At 44.3% G+C, this 21,691-nt stretch overlaps 1 protein-coding gene across 2 annotated transcripts in view; it reads left to right on the top strand.

Moving 5' to 3' along the window:
• The first annotated feature begins 6,385 nt into the window (after positions 1-6,385).
• The window catches only part of RAD50 (RAD50 double strand break repair protein), a 36,960-nt gene continuing 21,654 nt past the window's right edge, over positions 6,386-21,691 (top strand). The window contains exons 1-5 of one of the 2 annotated variants that reach the window (XM_040603819.1): positions 6,386-6,485; positions 8,066-8,256; positions 12,112-12,236; positions 18,603-18,736; positions 21,439-21,615. In XM_040603819.1, coding sequence (XP_040459753.1) covers positions 21,487-21,615 — 129 coding nt within the window. In that variant the 5' untranslated portion in view covers positions 6,386-6,485; positions 8,066-8,256; positions 12,112-12,236; positions 18,603-18,736; positions 21,439-21,486. Of the gene's footprint in view, positions 6,486-8,065; positions 8,257-12,111; positions 12,237-18,602; positions 18,737-20,386; positions 20,439-21,438; positions 21,616-21,691 lie in introns of those variants that run through there. The other variant, XM_040603820.1, reaches the window with a different exon arrangement.

Here is a 21,691-nt window from a genome sequence, read left to right as displayed (position 1 = left end):
CAGTTAGGCTGTCACTTGGGTTCTCTCCCAATCAATGTTAATTGTTGAAAAGGAGGGTGAGACCAGTAAGCTTTTCTACAACCAACCACTCTGGTCTCCATGAGCCATCACTCCAGGTCCTAGCAGCTCCTCAACAGCTCCGTTAAACCAACCGTGCGAGCTCCGCTCTGTCAGAGGTGTGCACCTTAGTGGTCTCGCTGCTTTTTAACTTGTGCCTTGTTAGAAATAGCTTCTAGCAATACACTTGCTCATTCACCTCACAGATCATTTTCCCTTGGCCATCAGAGGTTTTGCAATAACTAGATTTGCTTGTGTGGGAAGAGCTTGAAAGAAATTTGTGGGGAAAAAAAAGGCAGGGACAAACATTTATTCACTTTATTAAGTGAATACAGAAAAAGTAAAAATACAGAATAAATATTTTCTCCAAAATACATATATCTATAAAAGGTACTATTGTTTAATTGACACCAGAGAAATAAATTCATACTGATCTAAACACTCCTATTATCTCCATTAACTTTAGAAAAAAAACATCAATTCTCTAAGTGGCATACTCTCAAATCCTTACAAATCTTTACTTGCCAAATTTACACTGTCGACCAAAGCTGCAGGCAGAGCAAAATCTCAGGAAGTGCTTCTTCTCAGTGCTTGTGGAAGATTCTGAGCAGAGTGCTGAGCATACTAAACGGAGGTGCGGTGCTGCAGGCATGAGCGCGGTGCCCTTGTGCTACTTGCCGGTAAGTGATACACATACAGATAGCGAAGCTCAGGCAGAGCTGGGGGGTGGTTGTTGTGTGAATATGATTTTGCAGTTCAGTCTCATCTGGATTCAAAGCAGTGGCAAAGCTGGCTCAGTGCTGGAAAAGTTTTGCTTGTATAGTTATATCGATTAATCCTCTCTACTGTAGATAGGCATTGCGACATTGAGATTTTCCCAGTATAGCCATACCAGTTCCCTGAGCTAAATCACTCATTTCAGCAGCACCAGTTGCGTACTGGTTTATTGTCCTGTACATGGGTTCTTGCTCTTCCAGACATGTTATATACCCATCCCGCCTAGGTTGTATGACACCAGCAAAACTTCCCAGCAGAAATTTGACCTTAGACCTGAGAAGTTCTAAGATCTCCGACCCGTATTGCTGGAGTGCCTGCTGTCCTATGCCAGCACTGGTCCACAAGAAAGGCAAAGGAAATATATTCATATCACATTTTGATATATCACTCAGTTCTTACAGCACAGCATGCGAAACCCGCAGGGCCAGGCAATGGTTAGATAAGGTGCGTAGCATGAACCAGTTCCTTTTGCTCGCATCCATCTGTATTCGTTCTCACTGTGACTGTTCAGCAATTAACCTGACCTTTTCATGAGAAACCCAAAAGTTTTATGCCTAGTCAGGGGCTTCATAATCCCCTGCACAATTTGCTTATCAAGCATTTAAATTTTCATCTAGAAATATGAACAACATTTTGCCATTGATACTTCCAGAGATGTATGCCAAACACAAACAAACCAGCATGGTACCACTGGGACTGAAGATGCGCCCTGCCAGATTTTAGCACAAAGTACATTTAAAACAAATAAACATATTACTGGTCATTTAAATATGCCGCAATTCTAGAAACTTGTACTACATTCTAGCTTTTTTGATGTTTCTTCGAATGAACATCATCAGCTTTTCTACAAATATTATTGCGTTCTTTCTTTCTGTATCACATTTCACCTGAAAAGTTAATGAAGAAAATTAAATTAGTATTTAACCATTACATAGAGTTTTTTCCATCTTCAAATAGTTCTGTAAATGACATGATTTTTCTTAAACCTTAAAGATACTGATCATACATATGAATCCTTATTTTAAAGGTGGGCCAAGCTGAAGACTAGAACAAGGGAAGGCTATATATGTGAAATGATGCTGAGAGTTCTTCTTCTGTGTATTCAACACATGCAAGTACTAAAATTATTCTCTCTTTCGTAGGTGTAAGGGCTCGGTTATGAGTTATGGATCACATTTCTTTACATTTCTGCTGCATGACCTCTGATAGACAAGAAATTAATTCCTACCTCTTTTGCCGGGCTTGGTGTGAGTGATTGCTTCAGTCTTTCAAATTTTTGGAAAAAAATGCTGAAGTTTTTCATAGCTGCATTAGTTTTCAGCTGTTCTGCTCCTTCAAAGATTGTGCTGACACAATTCACATCCTAAGATGGGAGAAATAGCAAAACTGAGATACAAGAATATGTAACCATGAACTGCAAAAAGTTTATTAGGAATCATCTTGAGTTATGGCTAGCTGCCTGCTGGCAAATAAATTGTTACTGACTTTTGGGCTTATTTTTGCAAAAGCCTGCAGCAAGCACAGTTAGCCGATGTGCATATTTATTTACTCTGCAGAAATCTGGCAAATGATAGTTTCTACTAGTGTGTTTTGTCATGTCCACTCACTCATCCCTTCCCCTGCTGAGGTCCCTGGCAGTGCCACATTTGTTTTTAATAGTGTTTTATATCTTACAATAACATTTTATATCTTTAATAATATTTTATATCTTAAAATCTACATTTCATGTAATTGTTTGCTCTTAAATATAAATAGAGTATTTTAGGAGATAAAAACTTTAAAATTATCTCAATTTCCAATTACTAAATTAATGAAAAAGTTACTTTTACTTAAAAAAATGAGTTTTACTTACGTCTATATTGTCTGGAGTTTCAATCCTCATATCCTGAAAAACAATATATTAATTAACCCTTTCAAATATCATAATCAGTAACACTAATGAGACAGTCACATAAATAGATTGTTTGACTTTCAGAAGAGTGAAGTATTCAAGAACAAGAGGGTTCAGTATATCCAATTTTAGATTAGAAAAGTGGAAATTAGGTTTACCCAGCTGTCCCTTGCCATTGATGCTCGCATTTGCTGTACTAATGTCAGTAACTCAGCCATGCTGCTCATGTGGGGAGCAGCAGAGATGCCTACAGCCAGCAAAAGGAGGTAGAGATGGGTCTGCATCCTCCTGATGTGCTCAGAGAACCTGTAAGTGCCTCTGGACCAGCCCTCTATCATTTTATGGTCTCTCTACACGGAAATAATTGTTTCCGATGATTTTTGAAACTGATAGAAAACAGGCCAATTGAGACTTTCTGGAAGAGAAAGGTTCCAGTAAATTTGGTGTTTAACCTTGGGCCACACTCCTTACCCAATCACCATTTCCACAGAAGTAGGTAATAAATATATAAAGATGTGGCTTTTCAATTTTGAAATCAGTAAAACATAGAATGACCCAAAGCATGACCAAGCAGTTGCTGTCTCCACAGCACTTCTCTAGAAATTGGATCTTTTCTGATAACAATCTGCAGTCTTCTGATAGGCGATAGGAAAAAGATTGTGATGTAAGAAAAAAAAATAATCAAACCCCATAGAACATATGTGGTCTACTGCCTAGAAAGGGAAAATGACAGCAGTTGTGCAATACTTCCGACAAAGTTTTGGCAAAACGCAGGTGTTCTGTAAGAATTAAATGATTTCCAGTGGGTGAAGCCACTGCCCTGGAGCACATGCTGCTGGTGGGCACAGCCAAGTGGTCCCTTTTGCGTGGGAAGGGAGGGGGGCAGCACCTCAGCCCGGACCCTGCTGGGGCCAGGGGGTGGTTCCCTGCCGGAACAGCTGTGCCCACTCCGCTGGCAAGGGGGAAGCCTGCCAGCTTTGCTGGGGTCACCTCTAAGGTCTTAGTTCATTGACAGCATCGCGGCTTGTTGTCTGGCTGAATTAGCCAACTTGTGTTTCGCTTTTCTGGAAGATGGAGCAAGTGCTTTTGGATTTCATTATGAAAAGAACAGTGCTGTTTTTCAAGAAGTGCTCCTGTTGCTTTCTGCTCGCTGGTCACAGCGAGGGCACAGCCATGGTGATGGCCCATCCAGCCCCGTTTCTGCTGGCTCCCCTCCACGTGGCCTGGTGGCCCACAGCCCGATGCCACAGCACTAAATGAGTAAGTGCCTCAATATCTCAACACTTTGAACGGGGGAAGTCAAAAGTCAGTAGTGGTTGTGTGGCTCGTGTCATGGTAACCTGCAAGCCGGTCACCGCCAACTTCACTATACCCAGTTTGTCATCTCTAAGAGGAACAGTAGGGGGTTTTCATGCTGCATGCTTATCTGTAGAGCTTTCTCATCATGCAGCTCCAAGAATCGTGTCCTTGCAGGAACATGGTCTCTGCACCAGCTCATTGCTGGGAGCTCTGCGGAGAACCTGCCTGGCACGGCCGGTCACCCTTGGGCTGAGCTTGTGAATCATGCAGCTGAAAATATGAAGCTCTGTTCTTGGTCCGCTGTGGTTTTGGTGGTTTACAGCCCGTTTGTGGAAGACCAAAAGAAATTCATACTGATTTTTCAGGCAAAGCCCCCTCTCCCTGGGCTGTACCAGCCAGGCTGAGGTTTGACCCCACCACTGGAGGCCTCCATGGACGACCTGGGTTTCAGTGGCTGCGGGACCCGGTGGGCAGCTGGGCCATCTCCCTGTTTCACCTTCTCCTGGGCCGCTGGCTGGTCCATCCCGCAGCACAGCGGTTCCCATCCCCACTGCGAGAGGTTGCCCCTGGAGCCGCTCCCCCCGCGCTGGGGCCGCTCGGTGCAGCCGGCACGTTTGTCTCCACTGCTGCTCCTGGCCGGCACCGCTGCACACACGTTTGACGTCTCAGGATTTTCCTTTTCTCCCCCTCTCTTGCATTTGGGATTTTCAACTGCTTCTGCAGAATCCTAGAGCTGACTCAGAACCTTGATTGAACCATATAATTTCTTTTTTTCCCCTTGGCAGATTCTATGTTGAGGGGAGAATTCCCAGTTCCCAGGAATTACGGAGTATTTTTGTTGTGTGCATCCGTAGCACGAGCTGGTCTTTCAGCAGGGCTTTGGCTGGCTCCCCTTCAGGGGAGCTTTTTCCTTTGAACAAGTTTGGTTCTTCACCACCATATGACTCCTCTGTCTTCTTATGGCACAATCCAAAATCATTGGACTTTGCAATGCAGGGGAGTTCTCTCTCCTTTTTTTTTTTTTTTTTTTTTTTTTTTTTTTTTTTTGGCTTATTTTCCTCTTCTGCTTGAGAAGACAGCACTCAAGTACTGGTTTTGTCTCCAAGCTGGCTCAGTGTCCCTACACAAACTGTAGTCAGCTCCACTTTCATTGTTGTTCAGGTGGTTCGGGGTGTTTTTTTAGTGTGAGTGCAGGGTTAAGAAGCTGAAGGACAATGTAAGAATAAAATAGGGCAACATAAGCAATAGGTTCTCATCTCAGTGTTGACCGTCTTTGATCCCTGTAGCTCTGCAATTTGTCTGATCTGTGAGTATGGGCTGAGTAAATTCACCACAAACACTGATAGAATTGGTAGCAATAGGAATAAGAATAGAAATAGGAATAAGCAAAGAAAATAATTCTGAAGAAACCCTGAAGGCTGGAGAAAAGGACAGCAAGTGGAAATCCTAACTGTTGGGTTAATGCAAAGTGACTCAGTTTGAATTTGGAACGGTCATGAGTATGGAAGGGTGTAAATAATGTAGTTATTGGTGAATTCATAAATTCTGATACTAGTGAAAAAGATATTTCACTGGGAGCCAGGGTGTGGTAAGCGGTGTTTGTGTTATAGCTGATTTAGGAATATTATTGAAAAAAGGAATCAGGTGATGCTACGAATGTGAAAACAAAGCTTTCCTAGAAGCTGTGCAAGGTGCTGCCACTGCCTGAGCTGCAAGCTGGGACCATCCCCCGGGGCGAGGGCTTCTCCGTGCGGAGAAGCAGCGATTCCTGATTCGATTCCCATGGCCTGTGCCTGCGGTAACGGGCTTGGCAGAGCCGGTGAGCGCCTTGGGAGAGTTGAGCGGGTGAGTCGCCAGGCCCGTAATGGGCGAGACTAACGCTGAGCTTGCTTAAGCGTGGCCTTTCCCGAACCTGCTGGTGGCTCAGTTGCATTGCCAGCACCTGGGCGGCCATGGAAGCTGCTCAGCACTTGCTGCCTGGTACCCAGCGCAGGATTGACCCTCCCAGCTGCAGCAGCACCAAGTCCCTGCAGAAACCATGGCTTGAAACACTGTGGTGCCCAGAGGAGGTGGACCTGAAGTGCACGCAGGAGCTACCAAGCTATTGTATGTTACTGTCACTTCCTATCTTCTTCCTGGCATCATTAGCTGGAAGCTGCAACTGTTTGCAGTAGCTGATTTTGCTCCTTCATCTAGATAAGCATGAAGTTATGATGCTCAGATAAGGTTTCTCTGCTGGTGCGAGTACAAAATGTAGCATGGATGTGGTGCAGTAACTGTGTCTCTCTAGCCTGCCAGGCTCAGGAAAATGGAAATTTCTGAAAATCGGGGAACAGACTTCATTTCCTAGATCGTCTTTTCCCTGAAGACAGCCACGGCTGCTCGAAGCCACCGGGGCAGGTCCCCGGGAGGTGGAGGGCTTGGTCGGAGCAGTGCTGCGGGGTGCAGGTAACGCTCCAAGGTGAGGATCTCTGTGATTCCTCCCCTGCCCCCCCCCTTCCTGAGGTGTTAACAGCAAGGGGGGTCCAAAGGGTGTCCAGGGGGTGTCCCTAATGCCCAGCGCTGCTGGCCAGGGTGTGCAGCCCACAGGCGCTGTCGAGGGGATGCGCTACAAAATGGTGTGTGGGTGTTTCGGTGGTAAATGGGATGAATGTGTGTGGGTAAACAGAGCCCTAGGTCAGAGTGACATTTGTGACAGATTCTGAGTTGTGTCTGCATTTTCCTCCCTTATCTGAAAGGGCATGCTAGATGTATGAGGAGATCATGGGACTCTGGAGACCATATCTTGGTTTTTAAATCCTGCTTAATAAATAAGCAGCTTTTGACTGATGTAATCCTGTACATGGAAACTACCTTTCATCGATTAACCTCATCAGTAAATGTTATGTCTCATTTATTAAAGATAAGTGTTTCCTGGGCATCTCCAAAGTGGCTGCAATGCCCAGCCTCTGTGGCCCGTATGGATTTCAGCTGCAGCCAGTGTCACGTACTTGGCCACCTAAAAAGCTGAGACCATGGTTTGTGGGAACCCCTCCTGGCCAGCTCTTCTCTCTGCTCCTGGGAAAGCAGAGCTGCTCAGGACCGCAGGGTTTGCCGCCTCCTGATCCGGATCCATCCCAGCACCCAGAGATGAGTCGGTGACTTGCAGGGGCCACAAGTGCTCCCAGCCACCCGCTGTCCTTTCTGTTAGAGTATGAATATACTTTCACTAATCTGCAGAAATGCTCTGAAATGCTTTCTGTCAGTAGTTATGTTTCAATATTTTGTGGTAGGTGCTTAGTTTAAAGCAATCCAACTGAAACAGAATTTTCCTTTATGCTGGCAAGTCTTCTAACCCCAAACTGACCCTTCTCCTGGGGTTGTAGAGACTGTTTTAACCTTTAGTTATACTCTCACCTCTAACAGAATTAGAGAAAAGCTGGATAAGTGCAAACAGCAAGTCACTAGCAGGGGGTCTTGAGTCATATTCACCCTATTTAGGGAATGAATGCACAGCTATTTGCTGCCTTCCTCCAGCGCGTGCCCCTTGTTAGGGTGCTGGTGAAGTGGGGTACATATGTGTGTGCAAAACCAGGCTGGGATGTGCCAGCTGTGAGCAGAAATCCTGCTTTGTGCAATAGAGATAAAAGGTAAATCCCTGGATTTTGTTCTTGCTAGAAAAGCATCCCAAAGTAGTGCTGCTCTGTGGTGCACCAGGTCCTGGATCACCCCTGCCACAGAAACTGCTTGGCTGCTTGTTCAAAGGCCAGTCCCAAGCCAGGGAAATTGAGAAATTTTGGTCTTGACCTAAATTACATGGAGTATAATCTTTTCTTAGGAAACAGGCTGTTACGGTTCTGGAACGCTCCATGGGAGTGACTGCTTTCTGGAAACGTGCAGTATCTGACCAGTTTCTTCAGGGGAGAAAGGTTTTTACTTTGCTTCAGTTAAGAAGGGAGATCAGAGCCTGCCACTGTGGACTGGGTCGAGGGTACAGTATGTATAGTTTATTAAGTATCTACTAATTCTTTAGCATACATAATTGAGTATGTTTTTTCACAGATTTTCCCTTTCTCCACACAAAGTGACCTGTAGCAAGAAACACCTGATTTTGCCAGGCTCCTCCATGGCATTAAAGACACCTGGAAGAAAACGCAAAACTCTGGCCAGATGCCCGTGACTTCTTTATTCTGTTGCCCTTGGCTTTCACTATTGCTGCTGCTTGAAGACAAGCCAGGGCAGAAATTGCTCAGGTAGGTGAGGGGAGCAGCACGGTTCATGCCTAGCACTGGGCAATGCTCTCAGGGGGACTGTGCCAGGTGCCACCCTGCGACCAGTTTGGCTGAGCTGTTGCACCACATGGGATTGTTCCTGGAGAGAAAAAGAAAGGCAGAAGAGAAGAGGGAAGCCAGGGAAAGGAAGATCACCCAGAGGAGCCAGCTGTTGCTCAAGACTCAGCCCAAGCTGATGGAAATGTGGGTGTCATCTGCTGCTCACTCTCTGCCCCAGTCTGACCTAAGTCATGACCAGTGGCCAGCACAGGCTGCACCAGAAAGCTTTTCAGCATCATGGGAAACGTCAGTGGGAATGGTAGCCAGGATAGTTAAAAAAATAATCTAAATCATTGTCCTGCAACTCCCTGAAGTGATGAGGCAGAGGAGCAGTGGTGGGATGCTCTCCTCTTTGGATCTCAGTAATTCCTTCTGGCAGCTTTAACATCTCTTCTGGTTTCTAAAATCCTTTGGCTTCTCCAGGCAGGAGCTCAGAAACCTGTGATTATAGTTCTTTCAGCTTAGACAATTCAGTATGTTTGTCTCTAGTTTTTTGTTTCTTTGTTTTCTGATGTTTATTGTGGAAGCAGCTCTCTGGGTTTCGGTTCCCACACGGCAGGCTCTGCAGGTGGAGCCCGCCGCGGTGCAGGGTGCCCTCAGCATTTAGCAAGAGACATTCCCAAGAGCAGTCTCTGTCCCTGTTTGATTTTTTTAATTTTTTTTTTTTTTTTTTGCCTATACATCTTGAAAATTAAAGCCTTAAGGCTTTTCCTTTTCACTCACAGGGGAGAAGAGCGTTGTGTATGTGGAATGTGAATTGTAAAGGTTGCACAGCCAGCCTTGTAACTCCTGCTGCCCTCGCGTGTACCGCCCTTCCCTCCCAGGGCTCCTAAAAGCCTCATTCATGTGCCTCGATGACTGTGGTTTGAAACAGCACCTTGCCTTTCCCTTCTGAAATGGCTTTTCAATAGTTTAGCCAGATGGCACACAAACGATGCACCACATTGTCAGCACACCGAAAATCCATTTGTCCCACTCAATGTATTTTTTAAATGCTCCTAAGGACTCTAAATTGTCTTATAATCCTGTCACTAGTTTTCCCGAAGAACACACAGCACAAAGTGAGAATTACAGGTGCTCCAAACTCTGTTAACCTGAACTAATGCAGGAAGTAAAATCATTCCAGAAGAGCAAAATAGAAAGAAAAGTTTCCCTGTGCTCTGCCCTGCGTGGACGGACCCACTGCAAGGTAATGTGAATGAGTAGTGAAAGAATACGCTTGTTGGTGTGAGGTGAGTTGCATTAAAATATACTGTAATTAGAGCTCTCTTCTGCTTAATTAGTTAATTAGGTTCCAGTGTGGTCTTTTAAGCAGTCGGGAGCATTTGTCTGTGTTTACCTCGTGAGTTAGCCTGGCATGGGTGAGCAGTATCATCCCCACCCCTAGGTGCATCACGTTAGAGCTGACACTTTTAACGTCATTTGGCATGGTCTGGAAGGAAAGGTGAGTTTTTAGCATGACTTGTAATGACGTTACAGTCACTTGGCAATGGTTGGTTGAAAGGAATTTCTTTTGGCTTGGATTTTGATTATATTGTTTCTGCAAACGCTGTGGTAAGGTGCTGGCTTTGCTGCTGTTTTTCAGTTTTATGCAGAAAGCTGGAATGAACCATGAAATAGAAGAAAAAAACTTATGTTCTCCAGCCTTGCATCAATTATAGCAGTTGTGCAGTTACAGTTGCTTGTGAAAGCTGTTCTTCAGGCACTTAATATCTCCTCTGCATGGGTTAGGTTTCCCGTTTTATTGCACCTCCGGGAACATGCTGCCGTTTCCTTACCCGCTGCACGGGAAGGGCGCTGTTCAGAGAGGTGCCTTCTCATGACCGGGCACCGTGCACCTGCAGCCCAGCGAGGCACCCACCCCGGGCTGCATCCCCAGCAGCGTGGCCAGCGGGCGAGGGGGGGGATTCGCCCCCTCTGCTCCGCTCTGCTGAGACACCCCTGCAGCGCTGCGTCCAGCTCGGGGGCTCCAGCACAGGCAGGACACAGACCTGCTGGAGCGAGTCTAGAGGAGGCCACGGAGACGGTCAGAGGCTGGAGCCCCTCTCCGATGGGGACAGGCTGAGAGACTTGGGGTGGTTCCTGCCTTCAGAAAATAAAGATTCTGCCAATTTTGTAAATGTCTGCAGGAGAGCACGTTAATGGACCTGACTTCTAATCTGTATTTTATTCATTTCACTTGCATAGTTCTATCCAAGCCTTGACATATACTTTGATTATTATAGTGCAGAAAACCCACAAAAGAATTAATAATTTTAAGTTCTTTTATTCATTATCAATTTGAATGTCAGGACTCTGTACAAATATAAAAGTTCTCTATAAGTTAAATAAATATGTTAATACCTGCAATAAGACATAAATATCTGATAATACACATAGAAAACATTCATGTAAATGTTGCGCTATCGCTTCGTGGGGCGCTGGGGCAGCTTCGCAGCATTCCGTCAGAACCAGCTCTAGTGTTGAGTAAGACGTCTCCAACCAGCCGGGTCGCCAGCACCCATCAGCAGGGTTTCTAGCACCTCTCATGCAGCTTTTGAAAGAACCTCTCGTAGCACTTCAGAGCGCTCTGCAGGAGCATCCCTTTTGTGGGACAGGAACGGTTGTTCTCAGGTTTCTAGAAGAATAATAATAACAACAGATAATAGCGAGAATAAGGGAGGGAATAAAACCAGCATATCACTGCCGAATTGTTGGCTGGTTGTTCAAGGTGATATTTAATCCGAAGAAAAGATAGATCGAATGAATGGAGATTTGCTTTTGAGGAATGAATGCTTTTGAGAATCGGGAATATTTCTTCCTGGCTGACTTTGCTTACTGAGGTGTGGCTTAGGGCCTTTTCTTATTAATATCCTGGCTAACACCAAGGCCAGGATTTGTCTAAGGGTGATGCATCTCTTAGAAAACTCTAACTTCCATCCAGACTCTATGAATGTCAGGTCAGTATTTTCTATAAAGCCATTGCTAAGTGGCAGACGTAATGCTCAACATTGCGAAATTAAGAGTGTAAGGAGGTGGCATCAAAATTTTGCTGTTGACTTTAGTTGATGAGAGTGCTGAGTTGCTTCATTTCATATGTTTTGAAAATAAATGAGCAGCCATTTCACAGTAATTTCACATTTTTACCTGTTTAATCATTATAAATTACTGACAAGAAACTTACTGCATGTGCCTTATTTACAGTTGCTATTATGTGGTCCATGTTTTTCTCCATCAGAGAAACATGTATGCTCATTTGATCATTCCTGGAGTAAACTTTCAGCTGTTCCATGGTTTTTTCAAGGTGACAGGGAACATGGTTGCACTGAAAAAAATATAACAAACAGCAGCAAAATTATATTCTGCCAAATGAGTTAAATTCTATCTTTCATTAAATTCAATAACTGCAGGCAGAGCAGAAACAGAAATTATCTATTGCCTACTCTGTTTCTGTACAATTAGGGAAAGGCGCCTTTCCTGTGTTTTCTGGGATTTGATATAAATCTACAGCAGGAGAGAAAAAAAAGCATATAACAAAAAAAAATCATTATAAAGGAAAAACAGAGAAAAGAGTTCTAAAAGAGGATGAAAATCCATTGCAGTTTTATCAAAATCACACCAAGTAGCCTGGGGAGATTAGATCTGCTAATTGCCTTCCACAGCTACCATCTCCACACAGAAGCACCATACTCGTCTGTCTATAAAGTGCTGCTTTTCACCTTCCTCTAAAGATAAGGCCTTCCGACAATAGGCTGCCTGTTCTTAGTTATTTTTCACGAACCTTTTCTTTGTTCACAGAGCCTGAGAAACCTGCCAACCACAGGCTGAAAACCACTGATCAACAACGCTGTGTCTGTCGTGCCTGTGAATTGCTTCCTTCGGAGACAAACTCCATTATGCTCAACTCATCTGTTTGCCAAGCGGTAAGAACATTTTCATGTTTCCAGTACTAAACGGTATTCACTGCCTTCTGTCCTAAAGGAGAGCGGGTCACATTCAGGGTCTGCACCTCATATAGCTCTGTTGAGAACAGCCTCAGTATTCAGATTCCTGCAACAGCTCCTGAGATTGCCTCTGGTAGGAATACAGCAAGTCTCAGAGACCGTGGTCTTAGAATTGATTATGTATTTCCATAACTTTTTGCATATGAGGAACTTCACTGAATTTGATAGAACTGCTCATGAACATGCTATAAGCATGTGTATTCCCTTTTGGTGAGACTCGGTCTTTTTTAGGAGTCTAACTCTTTCTCTCAAGATCTGCTACAAAGCATCATCATTTTTCAAATTATTAACAACAGCAGTAATAAAGAAGCTTTAAAAGTCTTACCTGAAATTTCCCGGCAGGTACTGGAAGAAAGATCTAAAACGTTAAAGAAGAAAATAGCGTTAGAAGGTATTTCTCTTCTAAGTGAATGCCATAATGTTAAGCATCTCTACATATCATCTTCATCAGGTTTTCTATTTCTGAACTTCCTTTGGGGAAACAATTGCACCAGCTTCTGAGGAGAGGTTGATATGCAGTGGCTTCAGCATCTCAAGTTTAACAAACAAAACACAGGACACGCAAATTAGAGCTGAAACTAGCCCAGATTTGATTTTATACTTCCATCAAAAGAACTGTAGAAAATGAAAAAGACAATGACCCACCTTCTTGTCTGCTAAATCCACCAGAGCCCTGAAGTTTACTTGAAATTCTTCTGTTGCACTTCCCACTGAGCCAGATAAACAGCAACTCATTAAGAAGATACAGAGCAACAGCATTTTTGCTTCTAGGAAAGCTATGTTTGATTCATGCTTTTTTAAGACCACATGCTACCTATATATACTCATGTACACATTGAATATTAAATCAAAGGGAAAGTTTTCTCATATAGGAAAAGGCACAAGATCATTGTGTGAATTATTATAGGCACTGTGGGATGCCTCGTGGGGACAGGTTGGGGGTTTCCTTCCCTCTGACATCAAATAAGGGGAAAATACCTTTGTAGATAAGAGATGTCATTTTCTTACACGATATCAAAAACTCATCACAGGAAATAGGAGTATTCCTTGTACAACGCATGTATATAACAATTTATGTGGTTCTGTTCTTACTTTTGCATCATATAATCCGATAGATGGAGATCTGGAAACCTAAGTAGTTCTTACATTCCACTCAGTAACATGACATCCTTTGTTCAATATGATTCTTTAACATAAATTGCAGTTCTAGGTGTAGTAAAAAATAATAGCAAATTCTTAGACATATACAGATCCTAACACCACTTAACCGATTTCACTCCTTCACCTTCTCTGTTCTGTGAAATTCAGCATATAATACATATCTGGGAAAAGCATGGGTTTAATTAGCAATAGCCAAATAGTAAAAGCATGGTAGGCATTAATGGCAGAAATTAGCATCCCTGGCATCAAGCAAAAACCTTGTCTTTCAACGTTAGCGGAAAAACTTTATGTACTGAAAAATACTGAAGTGCTTATAAATGGCTAAATACTACTTTCAGATGGCTGGCAGGGGCTTGTGAGTGGGTAACAGTCATTCATTAAAAGGTTAAAATTTTCCAGCAAAATCAGACAAATCATTCAACAATGTGAGAAGAGTCATCTGGTTTTCCACAGCTATCTGCCTGAGAATCACAGAAACAAAGGGGACCTTCTGCACGTCAAATAATTAATTTCTCAGTACGTGCTTTTATGAACTGTTTAAGTCTTGTTGAAAACGCTGCTAAACCATCAACTATTTTAAAAATATTAAAATACTTATTCTTGTCCTAAATTTCAGCAAGTGTAACTAGAAGTTTAAAAAAAACCCACAACTGTTGAAAGGATCTTTTGATCCTAACTGAAAAGGCTCCTGAAAAAGCTTTTTACACTAGGCTTATAGAGCTTCCTATAGTCAGAGCACATCAAAAGCAACACAAGAGGCTCTCAGCTGAAAATGTTTGGATCCTGGAAAAGCACGTGGAGAATAACACAACATATACTTTCATTCATCTGCAGAAATCAGCATTTGACTACTCTTAGAGGCAGGATGCCGAGTAAGATGGACTTTTGCCTGACCTGGTATAGCCACTCTGTTCTAGAGGGAGAGGGATAAAAAGCATCTACGATAAACTAGGCAGAAGAAAAACATATTCTGAAAGGTTTCCCTTTCCCACAGCATGGATATAAAGCAAGCATTTTTGTTATATTTCACAAATAGTGGTACTTTTACTAAAAATTATTAGTATAGATGTTAGAATATCTATCATGTGATATGCTAATATAGTATATATGTTGTTATATTTGACAAGAATTAAAGGAATAGATGTTTCTTGCTATATTGGGCAACAATCTGATCTTTTTGGGCTGTCACCAGCATCTGAATCACCAACAATGTCTTAGCTGGTTTTGAAATGATGAGAAATTTTGCTCCAAACTGATCACTCATGGTGACATACCACCTTGGTATGATTAGGGAGAGGAACAAAACACACATTTTTAATAACAAAAGACTTCTGTCCATCATCATCCGTGGACAGAACTGTGGCAGTTCCTTGTATCACAGTATCCATGAGCCTTGCAGAATTTGAATAAAGCAAGACTTGTGACATCACAAGAGGTACGTGGGAGTAGAATGGAAAATATGTATGAAGGCAACATAGGATAGGTGTCTCCCAGTAAAATGCCATGCACCCAATGCAGCAGGAACAAATGAGATTGATATATAAAATTCCATTTCCCAGCTGAGTGCAAGTATCTAGTCTGTTAGACTTTGCATCCATACTTATCCTATAGTGTAAAGTGAAATCAGAACTGAGGGTACATGGGAATTAAAACCCAAATCAGATAAATAAAGATATCACAGTGGTTAGAAGTGTCAAAGAAGCATGGGCAGTCAAAGGAAAAATACTGATACTGCAAGACAGGCAGTGCAGTGAGTAAAGAACAAGTGTCTGAAGTGACAGGGTGGACTGCAGCAAAATGAGAAGGAAGACAAAATGATTTGGCTGGGTCAGCAGCTCTTGGGGAGCCAGTCGAGTGTCTGTGGCATTCCTCAGGCCTGACTTAGAGCTGAACTGAGTTTTCAAATCGGGGAATGATAAAGTCTACGTTCCCCCAATGCTATAAAGTGGTGCATTGTTAACACAAAAAGCAACCTGGACTAGTGAAGGCTGGCTCTTCGGATGTGTTGGCTTTTAGAACAAGTTTAGAAAGAAACATTTGTTAAAGGAGTAGAAGAAAATGGTAGGATAAGACAAAATATAACACTGATTGTGCTGAAGATGGATCATGCCAAAGTGAGCAGATACCCTTGTATATGGTAAGAGAGTTCAGGCTAGGAGAAGACAAGGATCCTAGGTATTTGGGGTTTAGTAAAGCACTGTAACAAATTATAATGTATTGGTTAATTTGGAGAAGATGTGGAAGTATTAAGGCAGAGGAATAGTCTACTGGGCTATGTTAAGAGTCATGTTGAAAAGGAAAGTTATTAGGCTGAAGTAGGTGACTAATGAATGGCTTCAAGGCCTGTCCTACTGTCATTAATGTTGTTGGCCAGCTGAACAAAGAACTTGGGCAGTGGAAGATCTTGGCTTGATCATCTAGGAAGATGAAGGCTGAGAACAGGTGCAGTCTATAAACAGATTGGGAGATAAAAGCAGGACAATGTTCAGACAAATTAAAATGGGGAACACCGCAGCCATCAGATGTTCAGGCTGGAAATATAAAAGTTTGTAACCACCAGTTGTTCTTGTACCCAATGTTCCAACCAGTTTTATAAAGGAGTACTGACAGATTTCTGGAAGGGATGACATGATATTATGCGTTGCAGGAGACTGGAAACAGTGACTCGGGTAGTCCCTCCTGCTTCTGAGCCTTTCATGTTCATACTTTCACATTTGCAGATTTATATACTCTGAAAGGCTGGTAACTGTGCTGAGTGTCAGTCAAAGGAGACAGATCACAAGTGAAGAAATCCTTCCCACTAAACCACCTCACAGCAGCATAAACACTGATTTAGAGAACAGATTTCATATTGGTATGAAAATAGCTCATGTGAAACAGAAAACTCTTACCAGAAACAATGCCAATAACTAAGTCTCCTAATCAACAACTTTTGGAGAATATTCCGGAGGCCAAACTGGTTTCAGAGTCAGGACACAGTCTGTGCATCATCCAACAGTAACGTGGAAAAGTGTTGCTGTGAAGAAAGCAGCAACAACAGAGACTGATGGCATTGTGTTCCCGAACAACTGAGTCATAACGCGGCAGCTGCAGGGCAGGAGACAACACACAGATGGAGTGTAATCTACTATCATCTGTCTAGAGTTGTATTTTCTTCTGAAAGATGGATATGAATTTTATCTTTGATTCTGGCAGTATTGTTACAGCCTGTTGTGCCAGTAACATCTCAATGAGATGAATACTAACCTCTTCTTGTCTCAAGATCTGTAGTGGCCGCAGCTCATGTTTTGTGAACCTTTTTTGCACTCATAAAAAGTAGGATTATCATCAGACTACAACCATAGAGAAAGCCTGAATTGTTAGCCACAAAACCTCCTGCTGGCTGCCAGCTTATGATAAGGTCCAGGCTTACTTCACCTATCACTTGTGTGTTACTAATTTTCATTACAGATGATGTAAGATTGAGTACAAACTTCTGTTTTCCAAAGTTTGCCTCTGTTGCCTAATTGTGAACTTGACCTGATACGAGACTGGCTGCTTTGCTTCCCTTCATAGAGGAAGCACTAAAATATGCTGGTAAAGTTATTTATCAATTTTGGAGCTGGCTGAAAGCACAGGTAAATCAGATTCCCAAGACTGGAAGCTCGACCGCTTTACCTATGGGTGAACCTGAGATAGCTCCTGGCTGGCTGGGGGCTGCAGGGAAGAGGTGAGGGTGTCCATGGCATCTGCAGCCAGCAGCCTGTCCCTGCAGCTAGTCCTGGAGGGACTCCGGCCCTCAGGAGTAGGGTAAGAAAGCCCCAGAGAAAGAAAGAAGGGGCGGTCCTCTGGCTTTTTTTGTTCTGGTTGATTTTTTTATAACTGGATGATGAGTAGGGGCTCTGGAGCTAAGAGGAAGAGTTGCTTCTTGCAATGGATGTGGGAGAAGATGGGTACAAGGGGGTGAGGAAGTCTGTGGGCCCTAGAAAGAAATGGATTTGAGCAGCCAAAGTGAGAGATCCTTGTCCTACCCCCAATCACCTGAAACCTTCCTGCAGTCCCAAAACTGACTCGAAACTCTGGTACTCCTTTCCAACCCCTTTGTAGACCCCAAAGCATCTACAAAGTGTTGAGTAACCTCTGATTAAGCACTGCCCGATAGCAGTAACTGTGCAATAGCTGGAGTCCACAGACCACGTCTTTTAGATCTGATGATATACAGCTCTTGACACACTGTGTTATCCTTATAATGCTCTATTAGGTGGCTTCTTAATGTGCTTTGTGCACATGATCACTATTAACAATGTTATTTGGTGATCTAAAATTGTGAGAGCTTGACTTTCTCATTTTGGAAATAAAGTTCAGTTGTAAAACTCTGGATTTGGCTTAGCATTTCAGACTTTCCTAATGTCCAAGATTTTTCCTTGGATTCTTTTCAAGGACAGACTGGAATGTTGGAAGTATTTAACAAACTACGCTATGATGATAAATGTCAGAAAATCAGTAATGTTAAGAGGTTTATGTTTTCATATAAAAAGGATAGATAATAGTTGAGGACTTAACCAGAAGCAGCTGAAGTTTTTTTGTATTGCAGGGAAAGTGGTTATTTCCCCTTTCCCTATTTTCTTCAGAGTAAGAAATAACTTTCACATTTTATTGATTTGAACTTCTACTTCCCTGTTCTAGTGAACATTGATAGGAACAATAGCTCTTGCAGCAGTTTCTGTCATTATATCCAATAACGGACATGGGTATTATCCACTGATTTCCTGTTTAACTGTTTCAGTTGTGTTATTTTGTGCCAGTTTAGTAACTACTTGTTTTGCTGTTGAGAGCAGGATCTGTATCGTATTACCTATGAAGTGGTATAAAACATGCACCCTTGCTAAAGTTATTAGGTCAGTTTTCATTTCTTAGTGTTTCCTCTTATTCTTCTAAAAAGAAAAAAAAAAAACCACCTGACTTAGCTCTGTGACTAGGGAAGTATATAAAGCAGGTGGATTTAGTGGCAATAAACTGCATGGAATTTTGGCTCCATTATTTAGCAATCTCCCTCCAGATACAGATAGGAGGCATTTCTGAATGCTTTCTAATTTTGTTCTAATTTAATTAGGAAACTGAGGTTTTATTTGGGTTTCTTTCCAGATTATAGAAATTGCTGGAGTCACCACCTAGAAGCCTGAAGTTGCTTTGGTCAGCTGTCGTTGAACTGTCTGTGGAACAACGGAAACCATTCACATTTAGTGTGAAAAGCTGCTGCAATTTATTTTCACATTTTGGTAAGTCAAAAAAAAAATCCCCTTTATGCATGACAAGGGTCAGCCCACAAGACAGATATTCATAAAATTATAAATTATAAATATAAATATATAAAAAAATATAAAATTATAAAATAAAAAGTAGGTTTGGTAATGAAGGTAATATTGTTTCTTTCCAAACAGCTTATATTCTGTTGCCACAATTTTTGCAGGCAGGTGTACAATGTGGAAAAGAATACTATAAGCCGTTAAGTGAAACATTTCTGCTTAATGAGAAGCCGTCTGTCTGGATTTCACACTCCGTGATGGTATTTGAACAAGCACAATACCTGTATTCAGTTTCTAAAACAGGAAGCCAGAGCAGGAGGGCTAGTGCCTGGCAACAGCTGCCCTCTGCAAGAGGAGCTGCTCTCCTTGGGAGGATGTGGTGGAGGGTCCTCACACATCTCATCTGCTCTCTCAGCACTTCTCTGTATGCCCAACACTTTCTTGCTTCCTGTTAAGATGTTAACTTCTAAAACAGCTTAGTTTAATCATTCTTTCCCTATTTTTCATATGGATCTGAAGGAAATTCCCCTTAAATTAAAACTAAATGGAGCAATCCTACAATCAGATCTATGACTACACTTTATCCTCTCTCTGAGTCGAGCACAAAGAGATTGATGTGGGATTTCTGCAGTTTGTATTCGAGATTTCCCACCAAGAAAGGTGAATTACCAGATCACACACCACCTCAGACTTGTAAGCCATTTCCTGACTCTCATTGTCACGGTGAGAGAGGGATGCATCACCAAGTACCGACAGCATCATGGTGAACCACCGCTCACCCACAGCCCCAGGGACTCATGCTATGGCTGGAAATACGCGAGCACACGCAGTTACTAGCAGCGCTGGCACCGCCGCCACCAGCCAGGCAGCTACCACAGCTCCGACGCTGCTGTGCCACTGTTTTGCCCGCCGGTCGCTGATGCCGTTCATGCTGGCTCTGACTCAGCGGCGTGCAATGGGCAGAACGAGCCGACAGCAGAGCCAGCATCAGACCCTGGTTTCTGAGACAGAAGCACCACGCTGCATTGCCGCGGGGACCTGCACGTTCGCCTTCAGAGCGGGGCTCGGCAGTACGCCCGCACGCGCCCCACAACCCAGTTACCCCCAGGTCTCTCCACCACTTCACCAGGCCGCCAGAAGGGAGCTTTCCCTGCCACAGCTGCCGCGCCCACCGAGCCAGGCCACCAGGCTGGAAACGTTATTTTAAAACCCTCTGAAATTAATATTTTACAATTGTTCCGTCTTTTTAATAAAAGTGCGAATGGCTCCTCAGCGGACGGGAGAAAATCACCGGGTGCCGCTGGAGGTCGCCAGGACGGGGCAGGCAGGAGAGGCTGGGGGAGAGGAGAGGCGCCGGGGGGATGACAAGAAGAGAGGCCAAGGGACGAGGAGCGAGGGGCCAGGGGCATGACGAGGAGAGGGGCCACGGCGATCAGGGCAGCCGAGCGGGCGAGGGGGACAGCGGCCGGGGAACCGCTGGAGCGGCGCTCCCCCACCGCGCCCCCGCTCGCCCCGCGGCAGGGAGGCAGGGGCCGGCGGCGCGGGGGCAGGGCCGCGGCGGGGGGCGGTAGCGGGCCGGGGCCGGGGCCGGCCGGGCGGGGCCGCCATTGACGGGGCGTGGCGGTGGCGGGCGCGGTGGCTGCCGGGGCGCGCGGGACGGCGGCGGCGAGCGGAGGTGACCGGGCTGGGGAACCGGGCGGCGGCGCGCTGGGGGGGGGGCGGGCAGGGCCAGGGCCGCCCCCGCCGCGCCGGTGCCATCGCCTCTCCCTGGAAATTGTTCCACCCCCGCTGCAGCGCGGAGCTCCGGGCGGGAAACTCCCGCTGCCCACCTCTGCCCCAGCAGCGCGGTTTCTCCAGGAAATGCCCTTTCCCGCCCGGTGCCCCCACCGCTGCCGCCTGCCTCCAACCGCAGCGGCGGCCGGGCCAGGCCTCGCCTCGCTGGGCCTCCCCGGAGGCGTCTGGGCTGGGGGAGCGGGGTGCCGGGGAGAGCCCAGAGGGGCGAGTGGGAGCGCTCCGAGCAGCGCGCTTTCGCCCGTGTGAAACATCTCAAATGCACGGAAATGCACGCTTGAAATACACGTGTTGACCCTGGCTCGGTAGGGCCGGAGTTGCCCACCCTGCGGCAGGGGTGCTCCCGCCTAGGCCTACCTGCCCCTGGGCCTGGGCCTGGGCCTGCCTGCAGCTGCAGTCAGGCAAGCCTCCTGCTTTTTTCTTGCCCCTCATACCAGGACAAGGATGATGCTGGGTGTCCCATACAAATTAGAACACGGCCCTGGGAGAAACTGGAGGTAGCAAAGCTTGCACAGTGTTGGGTGTTGCGGTACAGTGGTGGATTTTTACAGGGAAGAAAATATTGGGGCCTCTGTTATGGTTGGGGCATTCTGAAAGCATGTGCATGGGTTTTGTGATGTGGAATAAAGGGTTATTTTTGGTCATTGTTGTTGATTTTATGATAAATAGTATGGCACCTCTCTTAACTTGCAGTTGATTAGCTTTTCAGTTTAAAAAAGAGTTTTGCCTTCATATGTTCTTTACCTTGAGCCATAGCTGAAGAGCTTTAGCTGTGTTTTTAAAGATGTTCATAATATTTTGTGCATGTATAGATGTGTTGTCAGCTTTCATTGATATGCTGTGGGTTTTGCCTTCTAGATTTTTCACAAAACTTTATTTTACAGGATTTATAACATTTACGTTTCTGACTTTGGAAGAAAAGTTCTGCAGAAATGTCAAGGATTGAGAAAATGAGTATCCTTGGAGTGAGGAGTTTTGGGGTAGAGGATAAAGACAAACAGATTATCACTTTCTTTAATCCATTAACTATTTTGGTGGGACCAAATGGTGCAGGAAAAACGGTAAGATTTGCTGTATGTTTAGTTTTGGATTCTAAATAGTCTGAAAGGCCTCAGAGTGGGCGTAATGATCTCTACA

Source organism: Falco naumanni, chromosome 8 (assembly GCF_017639655.2).
Source record: "Falco naumanni isolate bFalNau1 chromosome 8, bFalNau1.pat, whole genome shotgun sequence".
Classification (NCBI taxonomy): domain Eukaryota; kingdom Metazoa; phylum Chordata; class Aves; order Falconiformes; family Falconidae; genus Falco; species Falco naumanni.
Note: the sequence above shows the minus strand (reverse complement) of the source record. Positions and strands in the feature narration are given on the sequence as shown.